Here is a 26,999-nt window from a genome sequence, read left to right on the forward strand (position 1 = left end):
GTGGCTCAGTCCTTAAGTATCTGCCTTCGGCTTGGGTGATGATCTTGGAGCCCTGGGATGGAGCCCCGCATCGGGCTCCCTGCCCAGCGGGAAGCCTGCTTCTCCCTCTCCCACTCCCCCTGCTGTGTTCCCTCTCTCGCTGTGTCTATCTCTGTCAAATAAATAAAATCTTTTTTAAAAGGGGGGGGAGGAGTAAAGAAATAAAAGTGAACAAATTCTAATACGTTTTAAACATTTCAATATACATTTTAACATTTTGGTATATAGTCTTCCGAGAATGAGAAAATATTTTTTAAAGCTTGTATTCCATAAACATTTCAAAACCACTGGCTTTCTTTTCCGGGGATGTGAGTGAATTAAATTTCTTTAGGAATAGGACATAAGAAAGGAAATCCATTCACCTACCTTGCCTTGCCAGGTATCTCTAGAGCTGTGGTTCTCAAACTGTAAAGTGTGTACAAAGCATTAGGATTTAGTTGAAATGCATGTACTGATTCAGTGGGGTCTGGGTTAGGAACTGAGATTCTGCATTTCTAACTAGCTCCCACTTGGACCTGCAGACTACGCCTTCTGTAACAAGGTTCTAGAGTTTAAACTCAATCACTTTTCTATTTTTGCAAGAGTCACTTGACCAGCTTCTTTTGCAGTGTTTTTGTATTCCCCGAACTGCAAACTACGTTTCCAACTGTCTTTTTGATCTCTCAATTCCTAGTCTCCGGTTAAGGCAAACCTTAAACAAGTTGTGGTGTAGCAATAGGGAAACCGCGAAAAACTAGGAGCAGCGGGAGGCGGAACCTAAAATGAGAGGAAAGCAGGAACTGAAGAAGCGGAGGAGGGATTTCGCAAGTGGACGAAAGCCGGTTGGGTTTTCAGGGCGGACCGGAAAGAATCTAGAGAAGTCTCAGCACCATGGCGGGTCCTGTCAGCTTGCGAGAGCTTCTAATGGGAGCTTCATCCTGGACCGGCTCTGAAAGTCCGGAGGGATCCCCTACAGAGGGCGGAGGGAGCGTGGCTGGTGGACCGGAGCCTCCTTGGCGAGAGGATGAGATCTGCGTGGTGGGAATCTTCGGCAAGACGGCTCTGCGACTGAATTCCGAGAAGTTCTCACTTGTGAACACGGTTTGCGACCGACAGGTCTTTCCCCTCTTTCGCCACCAAGATCCTGGGGATACAGGGCCTGGAATCAGGACCGAGGCTGGAGCCATCGGGGAGGCTGGTGGAGCCGGAGACGCTGGGGCTGGGACGGGGGATTCGGTTCGGGGAGGTGTAGCTGCCGCTGACGGTAACCGAACTGAGCCGGGCTCCCAGGACTACAGCCTTCTGCAGGCCTATTACAATCAGGAGAGCAAAGTTCTTTATCTTCTTCTCACTTCCATCTGTGACAATTCGCAGCTTCTGCGGGCTTGTCATGCCCTTCAGAGCGGGGAAGCTGGAGGTGGCCTCTCTTTACCTCATGCTGAAGCTCACGAGTTCTGGAAGCATCAAGAGAAGCTGCAGTGTCTCAGTCTCCTTTACCTTTTCTCCGTCTGTCACATCCTGCTTCTGGTCCATCCCACTTGTTCCTTTGACATCACTTATGATCGAGTATTCAGAGCCCTGGATGGACTCAGACAGAAAGTACTGCCCCTCCTCAAAACAGCCATTAAGGATTGTCCAGTTGGCAAAGACTGGAAGCTAAACTGCCGACCTTGCCCACCTAGACTCCTTTTCCTCTTTCAACTCAATGGAGCCCTCAAGGTGGAACCCCCTCGGAGCCAAGACCCAGCTCATCCAGACAAGCCCAAGAAGCATTCTCCCAAAAGGAGACTGCAACATGCCCTGGAGGACCAGATCTATAGAATCTTTAGGAAGAGTCGTGTCTTGACTAATCAGAGTATCAATTGCCTCTTTACTGTGCCTGCCAACCAAGCTTTTGTGTACATAGTTCCAGGAAGCCAAGAGGAGGACCCAGTGGGCATGTTGCTGGACCAACTTAGGAGTCATTGTACTGTGAAGGACCCAGACTCTTTGCTGGTGCCTGCACCCCTTTCTGGGCCCAGGCGATACCAGGTGATGAGGCAGCATAGCCGGCAGCAGCTTTCTTTCCACATTGACAGCAGCAGTTCTAGTTCTTCAGGGCAGCTAGTGGATTTCACTCTTCGGGAATTTCTGTGGCAGCATGTGGAGCTAGTCCTCAGCAAGAAAGGTTTTGATGACAGTGTGGGCAGGAACCCACAGCCTTCCCATTTTGAACTTCCCACTTACCAGAAGTGGATCTCAGCAGCTTCAAAACTGTATGAAGTAGCTATTGATGGGAAAGAGGAGGACCTGGGGTCTCCCACTGGGGAGCTAACATCTAAGATTTTAAGCAGTATTAAAGTCTTGGAAGGGTTTTTGGATATTGACACCAAATTCTCAGAAAACCGGTGCCAAAAAGCTTTGCCCATGGCCCATAGTGCCTATCAGTCAAATTTGCCTCATAATTACACAATGACTGTCCATAAGAATCAGCTTGCTCAGGCTCTTCGAGTGTACAGTCAACATGCTAGGGGTCCAGCCTTTCACAAATATGCCATGCAGTTACACGAGGACTGCTACAAGTTTTGGAGCAATGGCCATCAGCTCTGTGAGGAGAGGAGTTTAACTGATCAACACTGTGTACATAAATTTCACTCATTACCTAAATCAGGTAGCTAATATTCTCTCAGCATTTTGAAATCAGAACTGAGCTGTGTTTTTGTTTTGTTTTGTTTTGTTTTTTAAGTAATCTCTTTGCCCAATATGGGGCTCAAACTCACGACCCTGAGATCAAGAGTTACATACTTTACTGAGCCAGCAAGTCACCCTTTTATTCTTGTTTTTTTTTTTTTAAAGGCTAGTTTTTTGTTTTTTTTTTTTAATTTTTATTCATTTATTTTAGAGAGAGAGTGAGAGAGAGAGAGAGAGCACAAGAGGGGGGAGCGGGAGAGGGAGAAGCAGACTCCCTGCCGAGCAGGGAGCCCGATGCGGGACTCGATCCCGGGACTCCAGGATCATGACCCGAGCCGAAAGCAGTCGCCTAACCAACTGAGCCACCCAGTCGCCCCCCTTTTATTCTTGTTTTAAGAAAGGCTTTCATTATGTATTGATACTTTAAAAAGAGCCCTACAGAAATTTAGTTGCATCAAATTTAAGTTTTCTCTTCTGCTGTAAAAAGAAAATAACAGCTATGACTACTAATTATTTTCTTGTATTTAAAGGATGAGCCGTAGGGAATTAGTAAATGAGAACTGTTAATATAAATTTTCAAAAATTTCATGTTAACATTTTTATCTTGGAGTTTTTGTTGAACTAAAAAGAATACAATGAAATATAAGGTCACCATGATGATGATAAAATTGTCTTAGAAAACCTAAGACTTTAGATTGAAGATATATGTCATTTTATGTATTTTCAGTTGCTTTTCCTGCTGTGTGCATTTAGTCAAGGTTTTGTGTTTTTGGTAGGTTTTTTTTTTTTTTTTTTTTCTTTTTCTTCCTTCTCATTTCCAAAGTACTCTTTGGAGAAATTTGGGGGTTAGATGCTATAGAATGTAAAATAAATTTGATTCTGCATTGTGTGTATGAAATTAATAGTGAGTGTTACATTTTCCAGGAGAAAAACCAGAGGCCGATAGAAATCCTCCTGTGCTGTATCACAATAGCCGAGCTCGATCTACTGGTGCCTGTAACTGTGGAAGGAAACAAGCACCTCGAGATGATCCCTTTGATATCAAGGCAGCTAACTATGACTTTTATCAGGTAGACTCTAAATTTTTTCTTCCTCTTTTTCCTCCCCCCCTTTTTTTTTGTTAATTGTCATTTAAGTAAAAATACATATTTTCAGAAGCAAAGTACATAGAAAAGTAAATGTGACTGGAGTGTGATCTAGAGACAAGGGAAAGTTCTTTATATGTATTTATTTGCTTACTCATTAATTGTTTATCTTGGTTTTTAGAATGAAGAGTGTGTTATTTTATTTTTATTTTATTTACTTATTTTTTTTAAAAAGATTTTATTTGAGAGAGAGAGAGAGCGAGAGAGCACGAGTGAGGGGCAGGGAGATGGAGAAGTAGGCTCCCCACTGATCAGGGATCCCGAAGTGGGGCTCAATCCCAGGACCCCAGGATCATGACCTGAGCCGAAGGCAGCTGCTTAACTAACTGAGCCATCCAGGTGCCCAGAGTGTGTTATTTTAAATGAAAAGTTAACAAGGTTGTTAATTTTATTTTGTTTCTTCCTCTATAGCTTCTGGAAGAAAAATGTTGTGGAAAACTGGATCATATCAATTTCCCAGTATTTGAACCAAGTACTCCAGATCCTGCTCCTGCCAAAAATGAATCTTCTCCTGCCCCTCCAGATGCAGATGCTGATAAACTTAAAGAAAAAGAACCTCAGACTCAAGGAGAGAGCACAAGCCTGAGTTTAGCTTTGAGTTTAGGCCAATCCACAGATAGTTTAGGTACCTATCCAGCTGATCCACAAGCAGGAGGAGATAATCCAGAAGTTCATGGTCAAGGAGAAGTAAAAACTGAGAAGAGACCAAACTTGGTTGATAGACAGGCATCTACAGTTGAGTATCTCCCAGGCATGCTACATTCAAATTGCCCTAAAGGTCTCCTACCCAAATTCTCCAGCTGGTCATTAGTTAAACTAGGCCCTGCTAAGTCTTACAATTTTCATACAGGTTTAGACCAACAGGGCTTCATTCCAGGAACAAACTATCTTATGCCTTGGGACATTGTCATCAGGACTAGAGCTGAAGATGAAGGAGACTTAGACACAAATTCTTGGCCTGCTCCAAATAAAGCTATTCCTGGAAAGAGAAGTGCAGTTGTAATGGGAAGAGGAAGACGGAGAGATGACATAGCTCGAGCATTTGTGGGGTTTGAATATGAAGACTCTAGAGGTCGGAGGTTCATGTGCTCAGGACCTGACAAAGTAATGAAAGTAATGGGAAGTGGGCCAAAGGAGTCTGCTTTAAAAGCCTTGAATAGTGATATGCCATTATATATTCTGTCATCATCTCAGGGTAGAGGGCTAAAACCACATTATGCTCAACTTATGAGGCTTTTTGTTGTAGTTCCTGATGCTCCTTTGCAGATAATACTAATGCCCCAGGTAAGAAATAAGACCTTTTCCATCTTCAAACAAAAAATGCGGATGCTTGTTTTGATTGTTTTTTTTTAAAGTACAGGATAATATTAATTATTTCATTAAACAGTTCTAAATTTTAAATACCTTTTTTACCTAATATTCTAGTTCTTGAAAAATAAATCATGAGTGTGTTAATCAGTTCACACTATCAATTCACATTGTATAGTTCAAAGGCAGAACTTGAAGTTAAAAATCTGTAGAAAAGTAGGATAATATTTGAGACTAAGTAATATAATATTGAATATGATTAGAGTTACGAGTGTACCCATTACCTCCTTAATCTTATATGGTCTTTGAACCTATTGTTTGTTTAGGCATGTATCTCATTGAAAAATGTAAAAATAAGTACATTAAGTACATTACCTTTATTTTTTAGGTTCAACCAGGCCCACCACCGTGTCCAGTATTCTACCCAGAAAAACAAGAAATCACTCTCCCACCAGATGGCCTCTGGGTTTTGAGATTTCCTTATGCATATGTGACTGAGAGAGGACCTTGTTTCCCTCCTAAGGAAAACGTGCAGTTAATGAGTTACAAGGTGCTCCGTGGAGTTCTGAAAGCAGTAACACAATAAGTGTTTTACAACCAATTCGATCTTAAAGCTGGTGTTTGGTTTTGGTGTGTTTGGGGAGGGGGGTGGTTTTGGTTTTGGTGTTGGTACATGTATGCTGTGTTTTCTTGAATTCAAAATGTGCTTTGGTTACAGGAGTTCAGTATTGGGACAGTAATTATTCCACTATTTCATGATACTATTGATATTTATTGTAAATGGGCCTACAGCTTGCTAATAAACATTGGTTCTTCTAGAAAAGGACATCAAATACCTGGTTGATACCTCTATTTTCTTTTGCTCCTGTTTCACTGTCCATAATAAAATATGTTTCTATCATAACTGAATGTTAGATAATCATGTTGAGCCAAAACTTTGTTTTGGTTCAAATGATGTTTTAGCTGGGATTTTCCTTAAGATGCCACTTCTGAAATTATCTTCAAAATAAGATGATCCAGTAGGTAATGGTATGAGGATTTAATTGCAAAAAAAGCCCTATTGTTTGGCTCACAATTCTGGTACCTGAGTTAGGCTGTTTTGTTCTTACTATTTTAGTCCTGAACTGATGAGATGTCATATTTTATTTTTTATTTTTTTATTTTTATTTTATTTCATTTTTTAAATGAATGCTATCTGAACTAAAACTTTTTTTTACCCTTTTTCTTTTTTTTTTAAAGATTTTATTTATTTATTTGAGAGAGAGAGAGAGAGAAAGAGCACAAGACGGGGGTGCGGGAGAGGGAGAAGCAGACTCCCCGCCGAGCAGGGAGCCCGATGCGGGACTCGATCCCGGGACTCCAGGATCATGACCTGAGCTGAAGGCAGTCGCTTAACCAACTGAGCCAGGCGCCCTTTTTTACCCTTTTTCTTAAGTAATCTCTACACCCAACATGGGACTCCAACTCTGAAATTAACTTACATTCTTCTTGGATCTCATCCTTATTTTTAATCCTATTAATTTTTCATTCCTTGTATATCAGTTTTAACAATCACAATTGCTTTTGTACTAAGCATGGTTTTTGGTTGGTTTTATTAAGTAGTGCACGGCATTTGGAAAATACAGATAGATTGCTCTGTAGGACATGTATTAATAGTTGTTTTTTTTTAAAGATTTATTTATTTTAGGCAGCGAGAGAGTGGGAGGAGGGGCAGAGGGAGCCAGAGAGGGAGAGAAGCAGACTCCCCACTGAGAATGACACCAGACATGGGGCTTGATCTCATGACCCTGAGATCCTGACCTGAGCTGAAACCAAGAGTCAGATGCTTAATCGACTGAGCCACCCAGGCACCCTTGTTTTGTTTTTTTAATAGCCTTGAATAACAGGGTGTGTAAACTTGTAGGTTAAAGGAACTGTAACAAAGTAGTTTGTAAGAACAAATAAGGTATCAAAAGAGCAAACTTGTGTCTTTTTTTTTGTTTCTTTTTTGATGTCATTCTTACGTGAAAAAATTTTACATTCCTGCTTAAATTAGTGAGTGATTTTCCTTAATTATTTTTTTTTAAGATTTTATTTATTTATTTGACAGAGAGAGACATAGCGAGAGAGGGAACACAAGCAGGGGGAGCGGGAGAAGGAGAGGCAGGCTTCCCGCAGAGCAGGGAGACCGATGCGGGGCTCCATCCCAGGACCCTGGGATCATGACCTGAGCTGAAGGCAGACGCCCAACAACTGAGCCACCCAGGCGCCCCTCCTTAATTATTTTTGATTACAGAAGCCACCCTAATTTGAATTTCTGTAGTTTTTAAATACAAAATTTTTATGCTATTTGTATTTACAGCCTGCTTAAAAGACAATTGCAGAACTTCTTCATGTTTTTATCCATAAATTGGTTTAGAGAATGTTGCATTAGAGAAATGTGGACTATACAATTTGTATTGCTTACTGCCTTTCACATTAGTGATATAAACCTTATTCAGCAAATTTCCAAAGTGATGATTTTATTAAAGAAATTATATTTCGGGGTGCCTGGGTGCCTCAGTCGTTAAGTGTCTGCCTTCGGCTCAGGTCATGATCCCAGGGGTCCTGGGATCGAGCCCCACATCGGGCTCCCTGCTCAGCAGGGAGCCTGCTTCTCCCTCTCCGCTTGCTTGTGTTCCCTCTCTCACTGTGTCTCTCTGTCAAATAAATAAATAAAATCTTAAAAAAAAAAATTATATTTCTTCTGTAGCAGCATTTGAATTGTCCTTTGCTTAGCAGATGTTTCTTTTTTTATTGAGATATAAGCAGATGAATCAAAATGATTTTTTAAGATGCACATTTTACCAATATTTTAATATTTCTGAATCGGGATGCATTTTTACAACCAGTGTAACTTTTTAACGTACTACTGCTTATTTCCCCTGAAGAACTGTTAAGTTCATTTATATTAAATAGATAAGAACCCCCCCAGGAAACTTTTTAAAAATCTAGACACCTGGGCCCCATAAGAGCAGGTGCCAATTCAGGAGGCCTGGAATATGATAAGGAATTTGCATCAAAATGATTTTTTTTAAAGAATCACTAGGTCAGAAGGGACTTCACAGGATATCCTTTGGCCTATTGGTAAGTCCGTTGTGTCTATGAAAAGTTGTATAGAATTTTAAGAAGTAAATTATATCTTATTCAAGGAGTGCTTATTATTTAAAGGACTAATATGATAAATCTTTCCTTCATGTAAATTATGTTATTTTGATTTTTTAAAATGGCTTCACATGTTGGTTTAAAGTTAGGTTCCCCGGGTGCCTGGGTGGCTCAGTCATTAAGCATCTGCCTTCGGCTCGGGTCGTGATCCCAGGGTCCTGGGATCGAGTCCCGCATTGGGCTCCCTGCTCGGCGGGAAGCCTGCTTCTCCCTCTCCCACGCCCCCTACTTGTGTTCCTGCTCTCGCTTTCTCTCTGTCAAATAAATAAATAAAATCTTTAAAAAATAAAGTTAGGTTCCCTGTAGTACTTAAACAGGGAATCTGTATTTTAGTTGAAAAACAAACAAAAAACTTCCAAGGAACAGTAAAGCAAAGAAAATTAGAAAAATGGGACTAGGAAAGCCTGATTCACAAAAATAATAATAGCTACTCTTTACTGAATGCCACAGAATAATAATAGCTATTTCATGAATGTCAACTTGTTAGGTACTTTACTAAGCATTTGCATACATTGCCTCTAATCCTCAAAACGTTGCAAGATAAATGTATTTTACAGATCAAGAAATTAAAGTTTGAAGTGGTTAAATAATTTGTCCAGGGTCACATAGTAGGGAGTAGCAAAGTCAATTTAAATCAAGGACTCTGGGGCGCCTGGGTGGCTCAATTGGTTAGGCGACTGCCTTCGGCTCAGGTCATGATCCTGGAGTCCCGGGATCGAGTCCCGCATCGGGCTCCCTGCTCGGCGGGGAGTCTGCTTCTCCCTCTGACCCTCCTCCCTCTCATGCTCTCTGTCTCTCATTCTCTCTCTCTCTCAAATAAATAAATAAAATCTTAAAAAATAAATAAATAAGTAAATCAAGGACTCTGATTTCAAAGCTGTACTCTTCCTGTGTCCTGCTTTCTTAAAAATAAGATTGAAAACTGCATGTCATTTCCTCCAACTGAATATCTGACTACGGTCTTAAGACTTGTGAATGGGTGAGTTTTTGGGTGCCTAGGTGGCTCAGTCGGTTAAGTGTCTGCCTTCAGCTCAGGTCATGATCTTGGGGCCCTGGGATCGAGCAGGAAGCCTGCTTCTCCCTCTGCCTGCCACTCCCCCAGCTTGTGTGCTCTCTCTCTCTCTGACAAATAAATAAAATCTTTAAAAAAAAAGAAAAATTGGGCATGATACCCCCAAAATATCTTAGTTTCTTTTAAGACTATGAATCTTGATTCTCTCTAAACTGTATTGAATCTTTATATTAAACATCTCTCATTCCAGATTTTCTCCTGTATGAAGTAGTACTAAAGTAGATTGGAGCCAAAAAAAAAAAAAAAGATTCTACTGCTTAAGAAACCTGGACAAGAGTACCTGGATGGCTCAGTCAGGTGAGCAACCAACTGACTCTTGGTTTCAGTTCAGGTCATGATCTCATGGGTCAGATGGATTGAGCTCCATGTTGGGCTCTGCACTCGTCAGGGAGTCTGCTTAAGGATTCTCTCCCACTGCCCTCACCCACCCACCCCTCTCTCTCAAATAAATAAATAAATCTAAAAAAAAAGAAAAGAAAAAGAAACCTAAACAATTTACTCAATTCTTGAGTATTATTTTCTCTAAAATGGTAATGATTAAATAATAAATAATAAAATGGTAATGATAATTACTATTTATCACAAAGGATGTCTGTGAGGAGTAAAGGAGTATATATAAAGCTCCTAACAGAGGGGCATATAAATAAATTCTTGATAATGATATTTTATCTTGAATTCACTTTTTAAAGGTATCCCATAATTCCAAGTTTTGGAGATGGTGAATACATTTTGGTTAGTTCTAGTCCTACCTTTTATAATCAGGTAAACAGTGTCTAGTACATGCAAAACCCTATGTAAGCACCATGACGTGTAGCAGTTTTGTAGACTTGATTTGTACCTTTCCTCTTGTATCTTTCTGTGGTCTTTTAACCCTGATCTAATTTTTGTTTGTTTATGCTTCAGATATGACACCTCTCAAATCCTTTGGCCATTTCTCACTCCTTTCTGTCTCCTACAATTTTGTGCCTTTCCTAAGATGTGGCAAATAGAACTGCACTCAGTTTTTGGAATGCTGCACAATTGTCAACAAAGGCCAGCTACTAGTTTATGTTTAATTTTCAATATTCTGAATTATGTTTATTGGCCTAAATTGGCACAGCAGCTCACTGGGTTGGTGTCTTAAGGAAGTAGTTTACTGCATCTCCAAACACTGGATACCATCTAAAGCTTTAATTTGTTGGTCTTGTAAAATGAGGATAATAACTCCCTTACCTACCTCAAAAGATAACCTTGGTTCAAACTCTTAAAGTTGTGTTAATTGAAGTCCTTTACAAACTGTTATAAATAGAAAGGATAGTTATTGTTCTTTGTAACTGAGCTCAGATCCTATCATATTATAAATACAATATAACTATTTTTCCCAAATCTTTCCGTGCTAAAAATAATCCTGCCCATAAGTATAGCAAAAAAATCATTTTCTTTTTTTTTAAGATTTATTTATTTATTTGAGAGAGAGTGCATACGTGGCGGGAGGGGCAGAGGGAAAGAATCTTCAAGCAGATTCCCCACTGAGTGCGGAGCCCATTTTGGGGATCCATGTAGAGCTTGATCCCACAACCAAGACTTGGAAGCTCAACTAACTGAGCCACCCAGGTGCCCCTAAAAATCATTTTCTTTTCTTTCTTCCTTTGTTTTTTTCAAGTATTTATTTATTTATTTGAGAGAGAGCATGAGTAGGGGGGAGAGGCAGAGAGAGAGGGAGAAGCAGACTCCCCAGTGAGCAGGGAGCCCGATGTTGGGCTCCATCCCAGGACCCTGAGATCATGACCTGAGCCAAAGGTGATGCTTAACTGACTGAGCCACCCAGGCGCCCCTAAAAATAATTTTCTATATGAATAGATATAAAACCAACTTCTAAAGAGTAAATTATATACTATGGTTCCCTTTTATTCCACTCTTAGAGGACTGTCTTACAACAGTTGATTATTACTTCCTTTCTCCTACTAAGTTATATGTACTTGAATTTCCAGTAATTTTTATCTTTGATTTTATACTAGCTGTTTTCTCAATATAAATGCAAGAGTACCTAGCTTAGGGGCGCCTGGGTGGCTCAGTTGGTTAAGCGACTGCCTTTGGCTCAGGTCATGATCCTGGAGTCCCGGGATCGAGTCCCACGTCGGGCTCCCTGCTCAGCAAGGAACCTGCTTCTCCCTCTGACCCTCCCCCCTCTCATGTGCTCTCTAATAAATAAATAAATAAAAATCTTTAAAAAAGAAAAAAAAAAGAGTACCTAGCTTATAATCCCATTTAAAACGTTTTTGTTTTTGAACATACCTTTGTTGTTTTTGTAAAACTAGTATGTAGTCACTATATCTGTTATTAAGAATTTGGGGGAGAGGCACCTGAGTGGTACAGTTTGTCAAGCGGCTCTTGGTTTCAGCTTAGGTCATGATTTCAGGGTCCTGCGATCAAGCCCCAAGTAGGGCTCTGCACTCAGTGTGGAGTCTGCTTGGGATTCACTTTCTGCCTCTCCCTCTGCCCTTCCCTCCACCTCATTCGCGTGCACTCTCTCTCATATAAATAAACCTTAAGAAAAAAAATTTTTTTTAAAGATAAGAGTAAGTTACCTGAGATTCCACTGCTTGGCCAGTATTTTGCCAACACTTTCAACATTTTAGTGAATATCCTTCTAGGCATCTCTATGCATATATGTACATGAAGATATGTATTCAATCTTACATAATTGCAATCATAAAATACAAGAATACAGTTGTTTTGTAATGTACTTTTTTTCACTCGACAACATGTGGTAGACATGTTTCCTGTCAATAAATTGAAGTCTTATTAATGGCTGTATCATTTTCCCATATGATTTACATAGTCTGTTTTTTATTATTTGATATTTGGGTTCTTTCCAATTTAGGGCTCCTACAAACAATGATGGAACACGATGATGCATACATATGTCTTTTTTTTTTTTTTTTTAGATTTTTTAAAAGATTTTATTTATTTGGGAGAAAGAGCATGAGTGGGGGGAGGGGCCAAGGGAGAGGGACTGGCAGACTCTCCACTGAGCACAAAGCCTGACATGGGGCTTGATCCCATCACCCAGGCGCCCCACATGCATATGTCTTTTATTAATACTTGTGAACTTTTCTTTGCAGAATAAACTGTTAGATTTTGGATTTATGGGGCAAGGGATATATACATTTTGCACTTTTTTTTTTTTTTTTTTTTGCGAGAGAGAGAATGAGAGACAGAGAGCACGAGAGGGAGGAGGGTCAGAGGGAGAAGCAGACTCCCCGCTGAGCAGGGAGCCCGATGTGGGACTTGATCCCGGGACTCAGGATCATGACCTGAGCCGAAGGCAGTCGCTTAACCGACTGAGCCACCCAGGCGCCCATATATTTTGCACTTTGACACATATTGCTAAATTGCCCTACTGAAAGTTGAACCATGCTCTAGCCTAGTTTCAGATTCCCAATGTCATAGTTAGGAATCCTGATGGCAGTCCATCAATCCAATCAGCACAAATTTTCTTACTCTGAAAAATATCTCAATTTAATTTATGAATTTCTTCAGAACTCTTGGGTAAATATCTCTGATCCCAATGATGTATATTCCTAGGCAATTGCATCTGCTATCTAGAGCACTGATGATTTGGGCAATGCAATTGTAGATGGGATTTAAATGACAACCTCAGGAATAATTTTGTTTGTTTTTTAAAGATTTTATTTATTTATTTGAGAGAGAAAGCAGGAGCAGGGGTAGGGGCAGAGGGAGAAGGAGAAGCAGGCTCGCCACTGAGCAGGGAGCCTGATGTGGGACTCGATCCCAGGACCCTGGGATCATGACATGAGCCAATCGCAGACACTTAACCGACTGAGCCACCCAGGTGCCCCAACCTAAGGAATCATTAATTAACCTTTTATTTTTAAGAAGATCAATACTATCTTCTCCAACCAATCCCTTGAACTGAATTGAGATTGGTGACCTTTTTATAACATCAGCTACTAGCTATGTAGTCTTGGGCAAAGTACTTAACCTCTGCATCTTGGGCAAAGTACTTAACCTCTGCAGACATCAGTTTTTTCTTTACAGGGAAACAGGCCAGGCACCTGTGTGACTCAGTCAGTTAAGCGTCTGTCTTCAGCTCACGTCATGATCCCAGGATCCTGGGATGGAGCCCCAGGTCAGGCTCTCTGCTCAGCAGGGAGCCTGCTTCTCCCTCTGCCACTCCCCCTTCTTGTGCTTGCTCTATGTTAAATAAATAAAATCTTTAAAAAAAAAAAAAAAAAGCCTGGGTGGCTCAGTCATTGGGCGTCTGCCTTCAGCTCGGGTCATGATCCCAGGGTCCTGGGATCAAGCCCCACATCGGGCTCCCTGCTCAGGCAGGAAGCCTGTTTCTCTCTCTCCCACTCCCGGTGCTTGTGTTCCTGCTCTCACTGTCTCTCTCTGTGTCAAATAAATAAATAATATCTTAAAAATAAATAAATAAGTAAACAGGCCAGTGATTTCTGATACACTTTCTTTTTTAACATTTTCCTCCCTATGATAATTGACTGTACTAAATTCCATTCTTGGTTTAAATAATGCCTTATTGGGGCGCCTGGGTGGCTCAGTTGGTTAAGCGACTGCCTTCGGCTTAGGTCATGATCCTGGAGTCCAGGGATCGAGTCCCGCATCAGGCTCCCTGCTCAGCAGGGAGTCTGCTTCTCCCTCTGACCCTCCTCCCTCTCCTGCTCTCTGTCTCTCATTCTCTCTCTCTCAAATAAATAAATAAAATCTTTAAAAAAAAAAATAATGCCTTATTAACTTTGGTGGCTCTTGAAAATTTGACTCCTTCATCCTGGACGACTTCTCTGGTCATATTGGTGTAATTAAAAAAAAAAAAAGTTATTATATTATCATTGCTTGCCTGTTTTTGCATTAGTTTTAATTTTCTTGGGCCTCCAATAACCTGCTTGGTTACTTATTTTGACAATTATGTATACTTTTCTCAAATTTGTTGGTGATATTTTAGAGAAAAATATTTTAACTTCTGACAATGCTTTACTTATATAGGATACTTTTAATGCTTTCATTTTACTTCATTAGATCCTCAGAATGCCCCTGTGAGGTTAGATACTATTATCCTCATTTTACAGATGTAGAAACAGAGGCTTAAAATAAGTAATATGCTCAAAGTCACTCAGCTTGTAAATCGTGTAGCTGTATCTATGGGTTCTTTTTTTTTTTTTTATTAATTTATTTGAGAGAGAGAATGAGATAGAGAGAGAGAGCATGAGACAGGGGAGGGTCAGAGGGAGAAGCAGACTCCCCGCCGAGCAGGGAGCCCGATGCGGGACTCGATCCTGGACTCCAGGATCATGACCTGAGCCGAAGGCAGTCGCTTAACCAACTGAGCCACCCAGGCGCCCGTATCTATGGGTTCTAAGTTCAGAGCTCTATCTACTAAGCCACAGTTACCTCTATATTTGAAGGTTAAATATTCTTAGTTACATAGATTTTTTCCAGGTAATATTTATCATATACATGTGATAAATGTATATAGTCATAAATAGTAGTCACTGAACTTAGATAAAAGTTGCTATCAGGTGAGATTTTGGTAAAGGGAAGCAGAACCATGCCATCAGCTGATCTATAGTATATAATTTGACAGCCCTAACCAGATACTTTCCTTAATTCCTAACAAGGCAATATTTTTCAACTCATGAGTTTCCTTAAAATGTTTTAGTTTAAAAAGTGTGGTTATATTTGGGAATTTTTATACTTAGTTCTTTTTCTTCTATAAAGGCTTTAACATTTCTCTGGATATTTTGATATTAGATCAAGAAATAGACTTACTGTAGTTGTAAACTGATGCAAAAGTCTTTTTCAGCTACTTTAAAAAAAAATTTTTTTTATTAATTTTTATTTTAGAGAGCACACAAGCAGGGGAAGGAGCAGAGTGGGGGAGAGAGGGAGGGGGGAAGAATCCCAAGCCAACTTGTGCTGAGCTCCTAACCCAGTTCGGGCCTCTAGCCCACAACCCTGAGATCACAACCTGAGCTGAAACCAACAGTCCAACACTCAACCCACTGAGCTACCCCGGAGCCCCCTTTTCAGCTACTTTTTTTTTAAATTTAATGTAGGCCACCGTTTTCTAGAATCTTCATTGGAAAGAGGACTTCAACTATCTATTTTGACCTCAGACTTTCTACTTGATTAAGTTCTTCTTTCCAGCTTATCTCTTAACTCAGGCAAAAGATCTGGCAGGCAAAGCATAACCTGATGGGAACGAAACTACCCACTTAAGCAATAGGGCCTGCCCTGAACCTGCAAGACCCCACCCATGATTGACTTTAAGACAGGGATCAACTTGACCTTCACTGCCCTCCTCCTGCATGTAGCCACCCACCTTTGTCCCACATTTTCCTTATGTAAACCTGGAAGTATGGATGAAAGGAAAATTAGTTGGGCCTTCTGGGATTGAGTTTCCTCCCTAAGACTTTTAAGTAATAACCTATAACCTTGTCAACGTTTTCTTATTGTAAGTAGACTTGCAAGTCAACAAATATTTCTTGCCTGCCTTTCCTGTACAGGCGTGGGATCTCATTTCTCAGTGAAATGAGAAAGGAGTCTGCCCCTCAAATATTCGACTGATGAACTAGTACCTCTTATGGTTATGTGTAACAATAGGGAAGATTGTATCTTGGCTAGACAAATGGATGGGTTTATAATTTGTTTTAGCAAGCTTTAACTCCTCCATTGCTAACAGTTCTTTGCACTTCCTAGAGCACCAGCTAAGATGTGCCCTGGAATCTCTCTCTCCTTTCTTGATGCGGATTTTCTAATTATGTCAGGTCTTCCTGAATTCAGGCTATCTTTGAAGAGCCTTTTCTGGCTGAGTGATGGCGAAGGCACTGGCAGGTTTCCAAGCTCTCGCCTCAGTGTGGAGCTTTCCTGAAGCACAGCGGGTTCTACCACAAAGCTAGGTGACAAATGCTCACTACCGGACCTCTGCAGGGTCCTACCCAGCAGCCAGAGCGCGCCTGCGTACCGCAGCCCCTTTGTTGCTCAGACGCGTGGGATCTGGCTGCGCCTGCGTGGAGGGCTGGCGCCGACAAGTGCGCTGCACCGCTGGCACCGGCTGGGGGCGAGCAGACTTCGAGCAGCTGCCGCAGCCGCCGCAGCCGTTGCGACCGCAGCAGCGGAGTTCACAGGGCCCGGAGGTGGGAGACTTCCCATACGGTGGCTGAGATGTCGTCCACCGCGGCTTTTTACCTTCTCTCCACCTTGGGAGGGTACTTGGTGACCTCGTTCTTGTTGCTCAAATACCCGACCTTGCTGCACCCGAGAAAGAAGCAGCGATTCCTCAGTAAACACATCTCCCACCGCGGAGGTGAGAGGGGTCCCCAGATCCCGATGGCGGAGGTGGGGGAGGCTTTTTCCCCCACTAGAGCTGAGGGTCCTTTAGAGCTCTGCAAAAGGCTGGCGGGTGGAAATGGCGTGAGAGTTTGAGGAAGAATGGGGTGTGCGAAAGAGGGCTCCCTGGAGGTGAAGGCGATGCGAAGGGGAAGTCTCCTGAGGGAAGATAATGGGTCTTGAGACAGAGCCATGGTGGGGATCTGTCGAGTGCAGCGGTGTCAGGTGTTCTCTGAAGGAGGAAGGACTAGGGTGAGAATTAAGGGTAGATGGAGCGTTTCTCGGCAAATGGAAGGATGATCGCAAGGTCCCTTCCTCGCAGCGAGACACAAGGCGGGGGGGGGGGGGCGCGGAGCAGAGCCAGGGTACCCCCGGGGGAACGGGAACGGACTGCTCTGAGCGGAGCCAGTGGCTGAGCTTGTAGGGAGATCCAGGGCGACGAGGTTTGAGGAACTGCGTGAACCTGGAGAGTGCTGTAGCCTGGTTGTCTGCAGTCCCTGGGGGCGGGTTCCTACCCTCCCCCCCACCCCACCCCTGTCCCCCTCTCTGAGCACTGAGAATTAAGAAGAGAGGGAAACCTAGTCACTGACCTGGGGACACTTCCCAAGGTCACAGTTAGACTTGGGGTGGACTGGGACAGAAATTGGAGCGTCCTGGTTACCAAGGCAGCAAACCTTCCACCTGTTTTTTTTCCAGCCCCACCTTGCACCTCAGCAATGACACCTGGATTTCCTAAAGACAAAAAGATGATGTAGTTTATGACAGGACTGTATTGTTTAAAGAAAACAAAGAAGTTGTTTCTTGGAAAAGCATCTTACTAAAAGGAGCCTAGGTGGTCCACCCTGTAATTTCCCAAACAGCAGGCCAAATCTTTGCCTCTTCATTATCTCAGAATAATGAGTCTTTATTTCATTTCAAGCATGATGTATAAAATGCTGTGAAATTGGATTAAGTCAATCAATTTTAACTGTTCTTTACAGATGAATGTTATACTAGGTTAAAACTGCTTGAATTTACAAACTAATACTTGAAATGGTAAATTCTAGTAGTTTACAGTTTAAAACTTGATTTAGTACTGTAACACCCTTTCTAACAAGAATTGGCCAGGAATACAGTTTTAAATATGACAGAAATACATTAGTATTCTTCTGTATAATCTGTACAATTTTATGTTAAACATAGTTCTAAAGAGTGACTTAAATAGATGCTAGGCTCCTTACTCATGCAAAGCATCAAAGGTTTTAAGGGGTCACCAGCAAAATGCCATGTAAATGCTTATTTGGTTTAATTATACAGTTGGTTTTTTTGTTAAGTTTATTTACTTATTTAAGTAATCTCTGCACCCAACATGGGGCCTGAACTCACCACCCTGAGATCAATAGTTGCACACTCTTCTGACTGAGCCAGCCAGGCACCCTGTGTTTACTGATTTTAAAAAAAGAAAAATGTGCGTACTAAAAACCCAAAACAAAACAAAACTAGATCCTCTAAAAAGCTATCTAAACTGTCATTGTGGGTGATCTACATTTTATTTTAGAAGAAATACGTGTTAATTTTTGAATTTTTGTGACACTCTACAGGTGAAAAAACCAGTACTCCATAGAGGTTAAAAAATGTGTGCTAAATCAATGTAGCAGGTATCAAAACCAGGATAAGCTGGATCTCCAGTTCTCACTTACTGTCAGAAATACTTTAAAAATATTTTCCCCTAGATATAAAGTCATTTTCGCTTGTTTCAATTTCACTCCTTATATAAAAATTTCCATTCGCTATTTGCAAATATGGGATCAGTATTTGTATATTCAAACTGCAGCTGTCATGAAAATCTTGTTAAATATCTGCAGACTTGAATCTATTTACTTGTATGATGGTCCTAATGCACTGTAGTAAGTTCCTATGTTGTTAGTGCTTAATATGCTTTTGTTGAGTATGTGCACCAAATAATACAATTAAATCCAGAGTGACAGAGGAGATATTTACTAAAAAATACTTTGTAACTCAAGATACTAAGTTTCTGGAAAATAATAGTCAAGGAAGAAGTCACCTCCTTGATTATTTTTTATTTATTTTTTTTAAGATTTTATTTATTTATTTGACAGAGAGACAGTGAGAGAGGGAACACGAGCAGGGGGAGTGGGAGAGGGAGAAGCAGGTTTCCTGCAGAGCAGGGAGCCCAATGTGGGGCTCGATCCCAGGACCCTGGGATCATGACCTGAGCCGAAGGCAGATGCTTAACCACTAAGCCACTCAGGTGCCCCTATTTTTTACTTTTGTCTTGGACACTGCCAACAGCAATCACTAGTCTCTCTGTGCATATTACTAACATTTAGGCTAATTCTCTATTTCCCTAACTTCAAATACCTGATTATTTCATGTAAACCAGATGTATGACCATTCCAAGACTGAAACATTGATCAATATATCTTATAAAGTACATACACCAGCATTGCTATAACTATATTATGTCTGCATTATCACCTGGGTCAGATTCTGGACCACTAGTTAGCCTTGAGGAGAAGACCTAGTTTCCTTATTTATAAATGGGGACTGTTTGCTTCTCTTTGGGTTGTTAGAAGGATAAGGTATATAAATGCACTTTGAAAACTGAAAATTGTTTAGAAATATCTGCATGGATACAGGGATCTACATATGGGTTTTGTAGTAGAACTTTGAATTAATTGAGAAGGAATAAGATCACCCTATACTTAATGTTTTCAAAATTTGAATGAACATATTGCCTTTTACTAAGATTGATTGTCCTTGAAAGAGGAACTTAATGTTTCAAAATTAAATGCTGTAGGTTTATTTTGTTCTTGCCTCTTTAGCGCATACATTGTATTACATTATATTGTAATAGGATATGTAATACATCTGTCTCCCTTACTAGACTGAGTTTCTTAAGGGGAGGTTTCAGATTTTATTAATGCTTCTGTCTCTAGCTTCTAGTGCAGATCCTAACATAATTACAATAATAAATTATTGTCTGCTAATTACTGCATGCTAGATCCCTCCCATGTGTTTCCTAAGTTTATTTGACCAAAGAACACCTTTTATAACTACAATGTATTGATGAAACACCAATAAGATCAAAGATACATCCTTTGGATCAAATGGAGAGCAAGCAATACTCTCAAAGGCCATTTTCTTAATTTCTCTATGAAAGCATGAATTTTATTAATATTCTTTTCAATTGCATAAGTAACTCATGTTCATTGTAGAAATTTGGAAAATATAGAAATGAAAAAAGAAAAAATAGTTCCTAAGACTTTACTATCCAGACATAATGTGTTAACATTTTGAAGTATATCCTTTAAAAACCTATATTCTGGTATTTGGAATCATAGCATATATAAAGATTTTATCTATCTATCTGTCTGTCTATCTATCGATTTATGACAGAGAGAGCATGAGCAGGGGGGAGAGTCAGAAGCAGGCGCCTTGGTGAGCAGAGGGCCCGATGCGGGGCTCCATCACAGGGCCCTGGGATCATGACCTGAGCCAAAGGCAGATGCTTAACTGAGCCACCCAGGCGTCTCCTGGAATCATAGTGTATATATACATTTATTTCAGATGCCAACTGAGTTGGCTAGAGGTACAGTTGCAGGGAAATATGGAAATAACATACTCTAATACTCCTTAATCTATCTGCATGAGCCAATTGAATTAAGCAACAGGCTTTAAAAAAAAAAAGTCTATGTATTAGGGTTCAGTGGCCAACTAATAAAAAAAATCACCAACCCATGAAATCCCCCCTTCCCTCTTAATCTTTCACCCTTGATCTTGAGACAGAGTATTGTCACAATCTGGGTATCCTGCCACAGAATGATTTGGAAAGTATAAGTTTGAGGGTAAGTTTGCTGTCGGACACTGGCTGCTTCTGGGTCCTAAACTTTAATTGGATGTTCAAGGAAGAAACTGAAGCATCAGTTTGTTTCAAAAGTGTCAGTGGAAGTGGCATTCTGCAGTTGCATCCTGAAACATGTTCCATGTCAGGGTATCAATTCTTTCTCTTCTTGTTCCCTCAGTCCTATTTTCAAGGAACTCTTCTCACTTTTCAATGAGGACTTTTTTCTTTTCTTTGCCTTTCTTTCTTTCTTTTTCTTCCTTTCTTCTTCTTCTTCTTCTTCTTCTTTTTTTTTTTTTAGTAATCCCTACACCCAACATGGGGCTCAAACTCACAACCATGAAATCAAGAGTCACATGCTCGGCGTGGCTCAGATGGTTAAGCATGTGCCTTTGGCTCAGGTCATGATCCTGGGATCCTGGGGTCCTGGGATTGAGTCCCGCATGGGGAGACTGCTTCTCCCTCTCTTTCTGCCTGCCGCTTCCCCCCAAGAAGCATTAATAAAATCTTTACTTAAAAAAAAAGAGTCACATGCTCTTCTGACTGAGGCAGCCAGGTGCCCTTTCAACAAGGACTTTTTCCTTATTCATTTCCTCAACTGGTTCACTCATTCCTACCAATACCTTATTAGCAATGAAGTCATTTATCATTTATTTAATAGTACTTTCCTGCTTAAGAAAGCAAACTAAAATGTACTTAATTTCAGCAATGGCTAAAAGATATAATATGTCTTAAATTGCATACAAATTTAGAAAAATTAAATATAAAAAATATCATTATAGAAAAATTACTGAAATTATGACCAGATACATAACAAAAACCACTTATCATTGAAGAGAGTATACATGTGGTAGTTAGTAAATGCTGCCTGGATATCAGTATACAGTTTGAACATCCTTCTGTGCTATTGATGTGTTTCATTTTTTCTTATACCTGTGAATACAGATTTCACCATTTTTTCCTTTTGAGATACAGAAATAAAGTGTGCAGTGTTCCAGGGAACTCATATTGAGAAATGCTCTTGGTATATACCATCTCTACTCCTTATAAGCTCTTTATGCTCTTATGCAAGTCATATATACTATTTCCAAGGCACACTATAAATGTTGAATGAACAAATGAATTTAAAAATAAAGAAGAGTGGGTGGCTCAGTTGGTTAAGGTCCCAACTCTTGATTTCAGATCATGAGGTCATGATCTCAGGGTCGTGAGATTGAGCCTGGGCTCTGTGCTGGGCTTGGAGCCTGCTTAAGATTCTCTCTCCCTCTCCCATTGCCCTCCTCCCTGCTTGTGTGCTCTCTCAGAAAGGAAGGAAGGAAGGAAGGAAAGAAGGGAGGGAGGGAGGAAGGAAGGAAGGAAAGAAGGAAGGAAGGAAAAGAGGAAAGAAATGAAGAAGGAACTTACTTTATTGCTTGACTTATTGAAAAATTTCATTCTGAGTTGAGATAGGATCATATCTCAAACATTAGCATATGTTTTATTTGCACTAAGCTGTCTTTTCCAATATCAGAAAATACTTAATTTTGAAGGTTTCTTCGTGTGCATGTGGCTGATGCACATGGTCATATTTGTCATTGGTTTTATAAACATCACACATTTATCATGTATACAAAGATGTTAATAATAGTGGTGGTTAGAGCACATCTATAAAACAACTCTACAATGTTTATTGGTATATAAAACATTTGTGAGACAAAAAGAAAACCAAGCAGATATTTCTTTCCTTCACAGCATCTAAATCTAATTAAAGGGGCGCCTGGGTGGCTCAGTTGGTTAAGCGACTGCCTTCGGCTCAGGTCATGATCCTGGGGTCCTGGGATTGAGCCCTGCATCGGGCTCCCTGCTCAGCCAGAAGCCTGCTTCTCCCTCTCCCACTCCCCCTACTTGTGTTCCCCCTCACGCTGTCTCTCTCTCTCTCTGTCAGTTAAATAAATAAATAAAATCTTAAAAAAAATAAATTAAAGATACAAAAGAGAATGTTTCCTTTACTTTTCCTGTCCTATCAGAAATTAACTGGGATGCCTGGGTGGCTCAGTCGTTAAGCGTCTGCCTTCGGCTCAGGTCATGATCTCAGGGTCCTGGGATCGAGCCCCGCATCGGGCTCCCTACTCGGTGGGAAGCCTGCTTCTCCCTCTCCCACTCCCCCGCTTGTGTTCCTGCTCTCACTAACTCTCTCTCTTTGTCAAATAAATAAATAAATAAAATCTTTAAAAAAAAAAATTAACTGATCACGGGGCACGTGGGTGGAAGAGTTGGTTAGGTGTCTGACTCTTGGTTTTGGCTCAGGTCGTGATCTCAGGATCATGAGACTGAGCCCCCTGTCAGGCTCTATGCTCAGCGTGGAGTCTGCCTGAAATTCTCTCTCCCTCTCCCTCTGCCCCTCCCCCTGCTCTCTCTCTGAAAGGAAGGAAGGAAGGGAGAAAAAGAAAGAGAGAGAAAGAAAAGAAAGGAAGAAAGAAAGAAAAAGAAAAAGAAAAAAAGAAAGAAAGGAAGAAAAAGAAAGAAAAGGAAGGAAGGAAGAAAAGGAAAGAAAGAAGAAAGAGAAAGATTAACTGGTTACAAAGTAATTATGAAGCACTATATAAGAGAGAAAAAGTTAATACAGAATGAAAACTTGGGAAGTACATATTGAAGCTATAAATAAAGAAATTGGGACTTTTCAGAGAAGGTTTTCTCAAGTGAAAAGTGTGAACTGGAAGAGGGAGGCAGTATGATGTAAGCAGAGGAATTATAAACATTAGGACAGCATGTAAAATCTGTGACACTCATTCTCTTTCCCATTTCATAATTTAATAACTAATTAAAAATTAAAAATTAAACATTTGTTTATATGTTGGATGGTGATTTGCAAAGCCAGGCATTGTTTAAACTGATTATTGAAAGAGAAGGAAAATTAGTGGCAAGCATGCTTCTATAAATGATATAACTGGAAAGAAAAGGAATTCAAATAATTTCATAAGACGAGCTACCACCAAATAATTCCTTGGAGAGGAATGGCATACTTTTTAATTAGTTCCCTTAGTTACTCTGCAGGCTTTCACCATATGGATCTAACAGGTAATTTGTGGGTGTTATCATTGTAGAATTTATCTTCAAGCTTTATAAACAAGAAGAATATGGGAATAAGGGCCAATATGAATAACTTATCTGTAAAACTGAAATAAAGGCATTCTACGAATGGCAGCATAGAAGCTGCCACATAGTGGTAAAAAAGATGGGATCTGAAATCATATAGCTTATGCTTGAATCGTATTTCCCCTCGTTGGCTATGTGACTGTACCCAACTTTTTCTGGTTGTGGGGGTTTTAATGAAATGATATATAAAGTGCTAAGTACAATGTGTAGCTTCTATTAATTATTAATATCTTGATTGTCTTTTCATTGTTTAATACTGTCTACTAACTTATAATTTTATAAAATCAAAGATCTTAAGTAACAGTGTTTTCATGCTTAAGCTGTTAGGTTTAAATGAATAACATAGTAGCACTCTTTATCCTTTTTGGTCATATTCTAGAGTGTTAAGCAGACTCCAAGCTAGTACAGAGCCCGACATGGGGCTCGATCTCACCACCCTGAGATCACGACCTGAGCCGAAATTTAAGAGTCAGAGGCTTAACTGACTGAGTCACCAAGGTGCCCCAACACCAACTAGATTTTTAAAAGTCATTTAACTGGGCTCCTGGGTGGCTTAGTTGGTTAAGTGTCGCCTTTGGCTTGGGTCATGATCCCGAAGTCCTGGGACTGAGCCCCAAATTGGGCTCCCTGCTCCACTGGGAGCCTGCTTCTCCCTCTGCCTGCTGCCCCCTCTGCTTGTGCTCTCTCTCTCGCTCTCTGTCAAGTAAATAAATAAACAGAAAAAGTCATTTAACCTAAACAGCACTTACTTTTTTTTTTAAAGAGCACTTATTTGACAAAAGCTATAATCTTAGATTTACTTCATATGTTTTCTATTGTGCATCAACTGTAAAACCTAAAATCAAAGTAGCTTTTTTCACATGGGTATTCCATTCTCTCTACTAAACTATGGGACTCTAGAACATTCAGTTAATATATTCATTTCTTCATACTTTGTGTTTCTATTGATTATTAATTAGGTTGCCATAAAAGTAAAATCTAACAATATAAAAGAAGAAAATTTTAATACTCTCACAAATATGTCCAGATGGTATTGTATGTGAAACATTTTAATGCTAATACTTGAACAGTACCATAAACTTGAAGTGTTTCTTTTTGCTAAAAAGAAATTGGCTGTTTTTCTTAAGTATTTGGAAAAGTATTTCATAAGTGTTTTTCCTGTACATCCCATTAATTATTTAGTAATACTGAAATCTTTTAGTTTTAAAATATTTTAAAACTTATGGCTAGCATGTTATGTTAATTGATTCTACCTAGTATACATAATATTAGAGGATGAGATACTTTTTATCTGTGTCCTTTTTGTCATTGCAATGTTATTCATTCATCAGTCAGTGGACATTCACCAAGCACCAGTTACTATAATAGTGGTAATAGTAATAATAATAGCAATAATCCTTTACTTTTACTGAATAGTCACTATTTCATTAAATCTAATGCCATTAGTTATAAAATGCACATTTCCTTTTCTTTTCGAGGTGGGGGAGGGGCCGAGGGAGAGAGAGAGAGAATCTTAAGCAGACCCCAACCCCAGTGCAGAGCCCAACGCATGGCTCAATCTTGGGCTTCTGAGATCATGACCTGGGCCAAAAGCAAGAGTCAGACACCACTGACTAAGCCACCGAGGCGCACCTAAAATGCACATATTTAATATGCTGCTGAGAGAGAAAATCTTGCTAAATAAACTATTACACACCATCCATCCGTTGTAAAATGCACCCTAACTTTAAAAAGGGGAAAACTAATTTTTTGAATTGATGACATAGGGCACCTGACGTGTGAATTCATTTAACTACACCAATCCTATAAGATAGGTGCCATCTTTATCCTCATTCTTTTTTTTTTCTTTTTTAAGATTTTATTTTTTGGGGGAGCACCTGGCTGACTTAGTCAGTAGGGCATGTGACTCTTAATCTTAGGGTCATGAGTTTGAGCCCTACTTTGGGGGTAGACTTTACTTAATAAAAAAAAAATTTTTTAATTCTATTTTTTAAATGTAATCTCTAACCCCAATGTGGGGCACAAACTCACAACCCTGAGATCAAGAGTCTCATGCTCCACTGACTGAGATAGCCAGGCATCCCTCATTTCTTACAGATAAGGAAGCTCAGCCCCAGAGAGGTTTTGTAACTTTCCCAAGGTCATGCAAATATCAAATAGATTTGAGAGCAAAGATCCTAACTCCACCTTCAACTACTACACTATATATTTTTTTAAAGATTTTATTTACACTATATTGCCTTCAGCCAAAGTGATTAAAACAATCACTTATTTTCAGTAATTCATAGGAAAAGGAGGAGTCAGTTTAATAATTTATGATATGATAAATTCTTATTAGAGAGATGCATAAGAGAGTATGGGGATGTAGAGGAGATGGTTTAACTGTTTCTGAGGAGGTGTATATGTACCAAGTCCTCTTCTGTCTTTCCTATGACAAGCAGATATTGTAGGTTAAAAAAACATGTTTAGGTTCTAACCTTTCTGTGTTGCTGTGGCTTTGTTTTAATCTTTGATTCTTCCTGGTGCAGCCAAAAAGCAATTCAAAATACCATTACACTCTTTAAAAAACTTGTAATGTCTACACAGTATATAAACATCAAGATTCACTAGATGTTTCTTATTAAAGTGAATTTCTGAAAAAATTTAAAAGTTCAAATTAGGGGCACCTGGGAGGCTCAGTCAGTTAAGCATCAGCCTTCAGCTCAGGTCATAATCCCAGGGTCCTGGGATCAAGCCCAGAGCCCTGCTAAGCGGGGAGCCTGCTTCTCCCTCTCCCTCTGCCCCTCCCCACTGCTCATGGGTGTGTGTGTGTGTGTGTGTGAATAAATTAATACAATAAATTAATAAAATCTTTTTAAAAATTTAAAAAAATTTTTAAAAAGTTGAAATTAGCTAAGTAAATGAAATTTAAATTTAATGTTTTCACAGGGGCTGGAGAAAATTTGGAGAATACAATGGCAGCCTTTCAGCAGTAAGTATATAAAAAGGTATTCTTTTATAGTTTATCTTTGAAGTGATGATGATTCACAAAGTGAAGATAGTATACATGTTGCATCCACTTGTTACAGTTGTTTCTATTTTATTAAAATAGCTTTTTTTTTTTTTTTTTTTTTTAAGCTAGTCTGAAGTGTTACAGAGTGTCTGGCTTCTGGATAACTGAAAAACTAGATCAGAGTTGTGGGTAATCAAAAGATACTATAGTTCTAAAGCTGAAAGAAGGCTTTTGTAACAAGGAACACACTGTGTAATGCTAATTAGTCTTGGAGAGAAAGAGAAA

General features: G+C 39.9%; 2 protein-coding genes across 2 annotated transcripts in view; both read left to right on the forward strand.

Annotated features, from left to right (window-relative positions):
- The first annotated feature begins 861 nt into the window (after positions 1 to 861).
- On the forward strand, positions 862 to 5,976 carry SMG8 (SMG8 nonsense mediated mRNA decay factor). The gene is made up of 4 exons (XM_006735055.3): positions 862 to 2,668; positions 3,613 to 3,758; positions 4,245 to 5,117; positions 5,530 to 5,976. The coding sequence occupies exons 1-4, from the start codon at positions 910 to 912 to the stop codon at positions 5,725 to 5,727; spliced, it is 2,976 nt and encodes a 991-aa protein (XP_006735118.2). The 5' UTR covers positions 862 to 909; the 3' UTR covers positions 5,728 to 5,976.
- A 10,450-nt stretch (positions 5,977 to 16,426) lies between these two features.
- Positions 16,427 to 26,999, forward strand: part of GDPD1 (glycerophosphodiester phosphodiesterase domain containing 1) — a 47,683-nt gene continuing 37,110 nt past the window's right edge. The window contains exons 1-2 of the mRNA XM_006735056.3: positions 16,427 to 16,720; positions 26,651 to 26,693. Coding sequence (XP_006735119.1) covers positions 16,579 to 16,720; positions 26,651 to 26,693 — 185 coding nt within the window. The 5' untranslated portion in view covers positions 16,427 to 16,578. The remainder of the gene's footprint in view (positions 16,721 to 26,650; positions 26,694 to 26,999) is intronic.

Source organism: Leptonychotes weddellii, chromosome 15 (genome assembly GCF_054177405.1).
Source record: "Leptonychotes weddellii isolate Sample4059 chromosome 15, ASM5417740v2, whole genome shotgun sequence".
NCBI lineage: Eukaryota > Metazoa > Chordata > Mammalia > Carnivora > Phocidae > Leptonychotes > Leptonychotes weddellii.

Bases quoted from the DNA above. Each gene is read 5' to 3' on its own strand.
- SMG8 (XM_006735055.3), top strand. From the start codon at position 910: ATGGCGGGTCCTGTCAGCTTGCGAGAGCTTCTAATGGGAGCTTCATCC. The intron at 2,669-3,612 runs GTAGCTAATATT...TACATTTTCCAG, and splicing joins TCACTCATTACCTAAATCAG to GAGAAAAACCAGAGGCCGAT. The intron at 3,759-4,244 runs GTAGACTCTAAA...CTTCCTCTATAG, and splicing joins CTAACTATGACTTTTATCAG to CTTCTGGAAGAAAAATGTTG.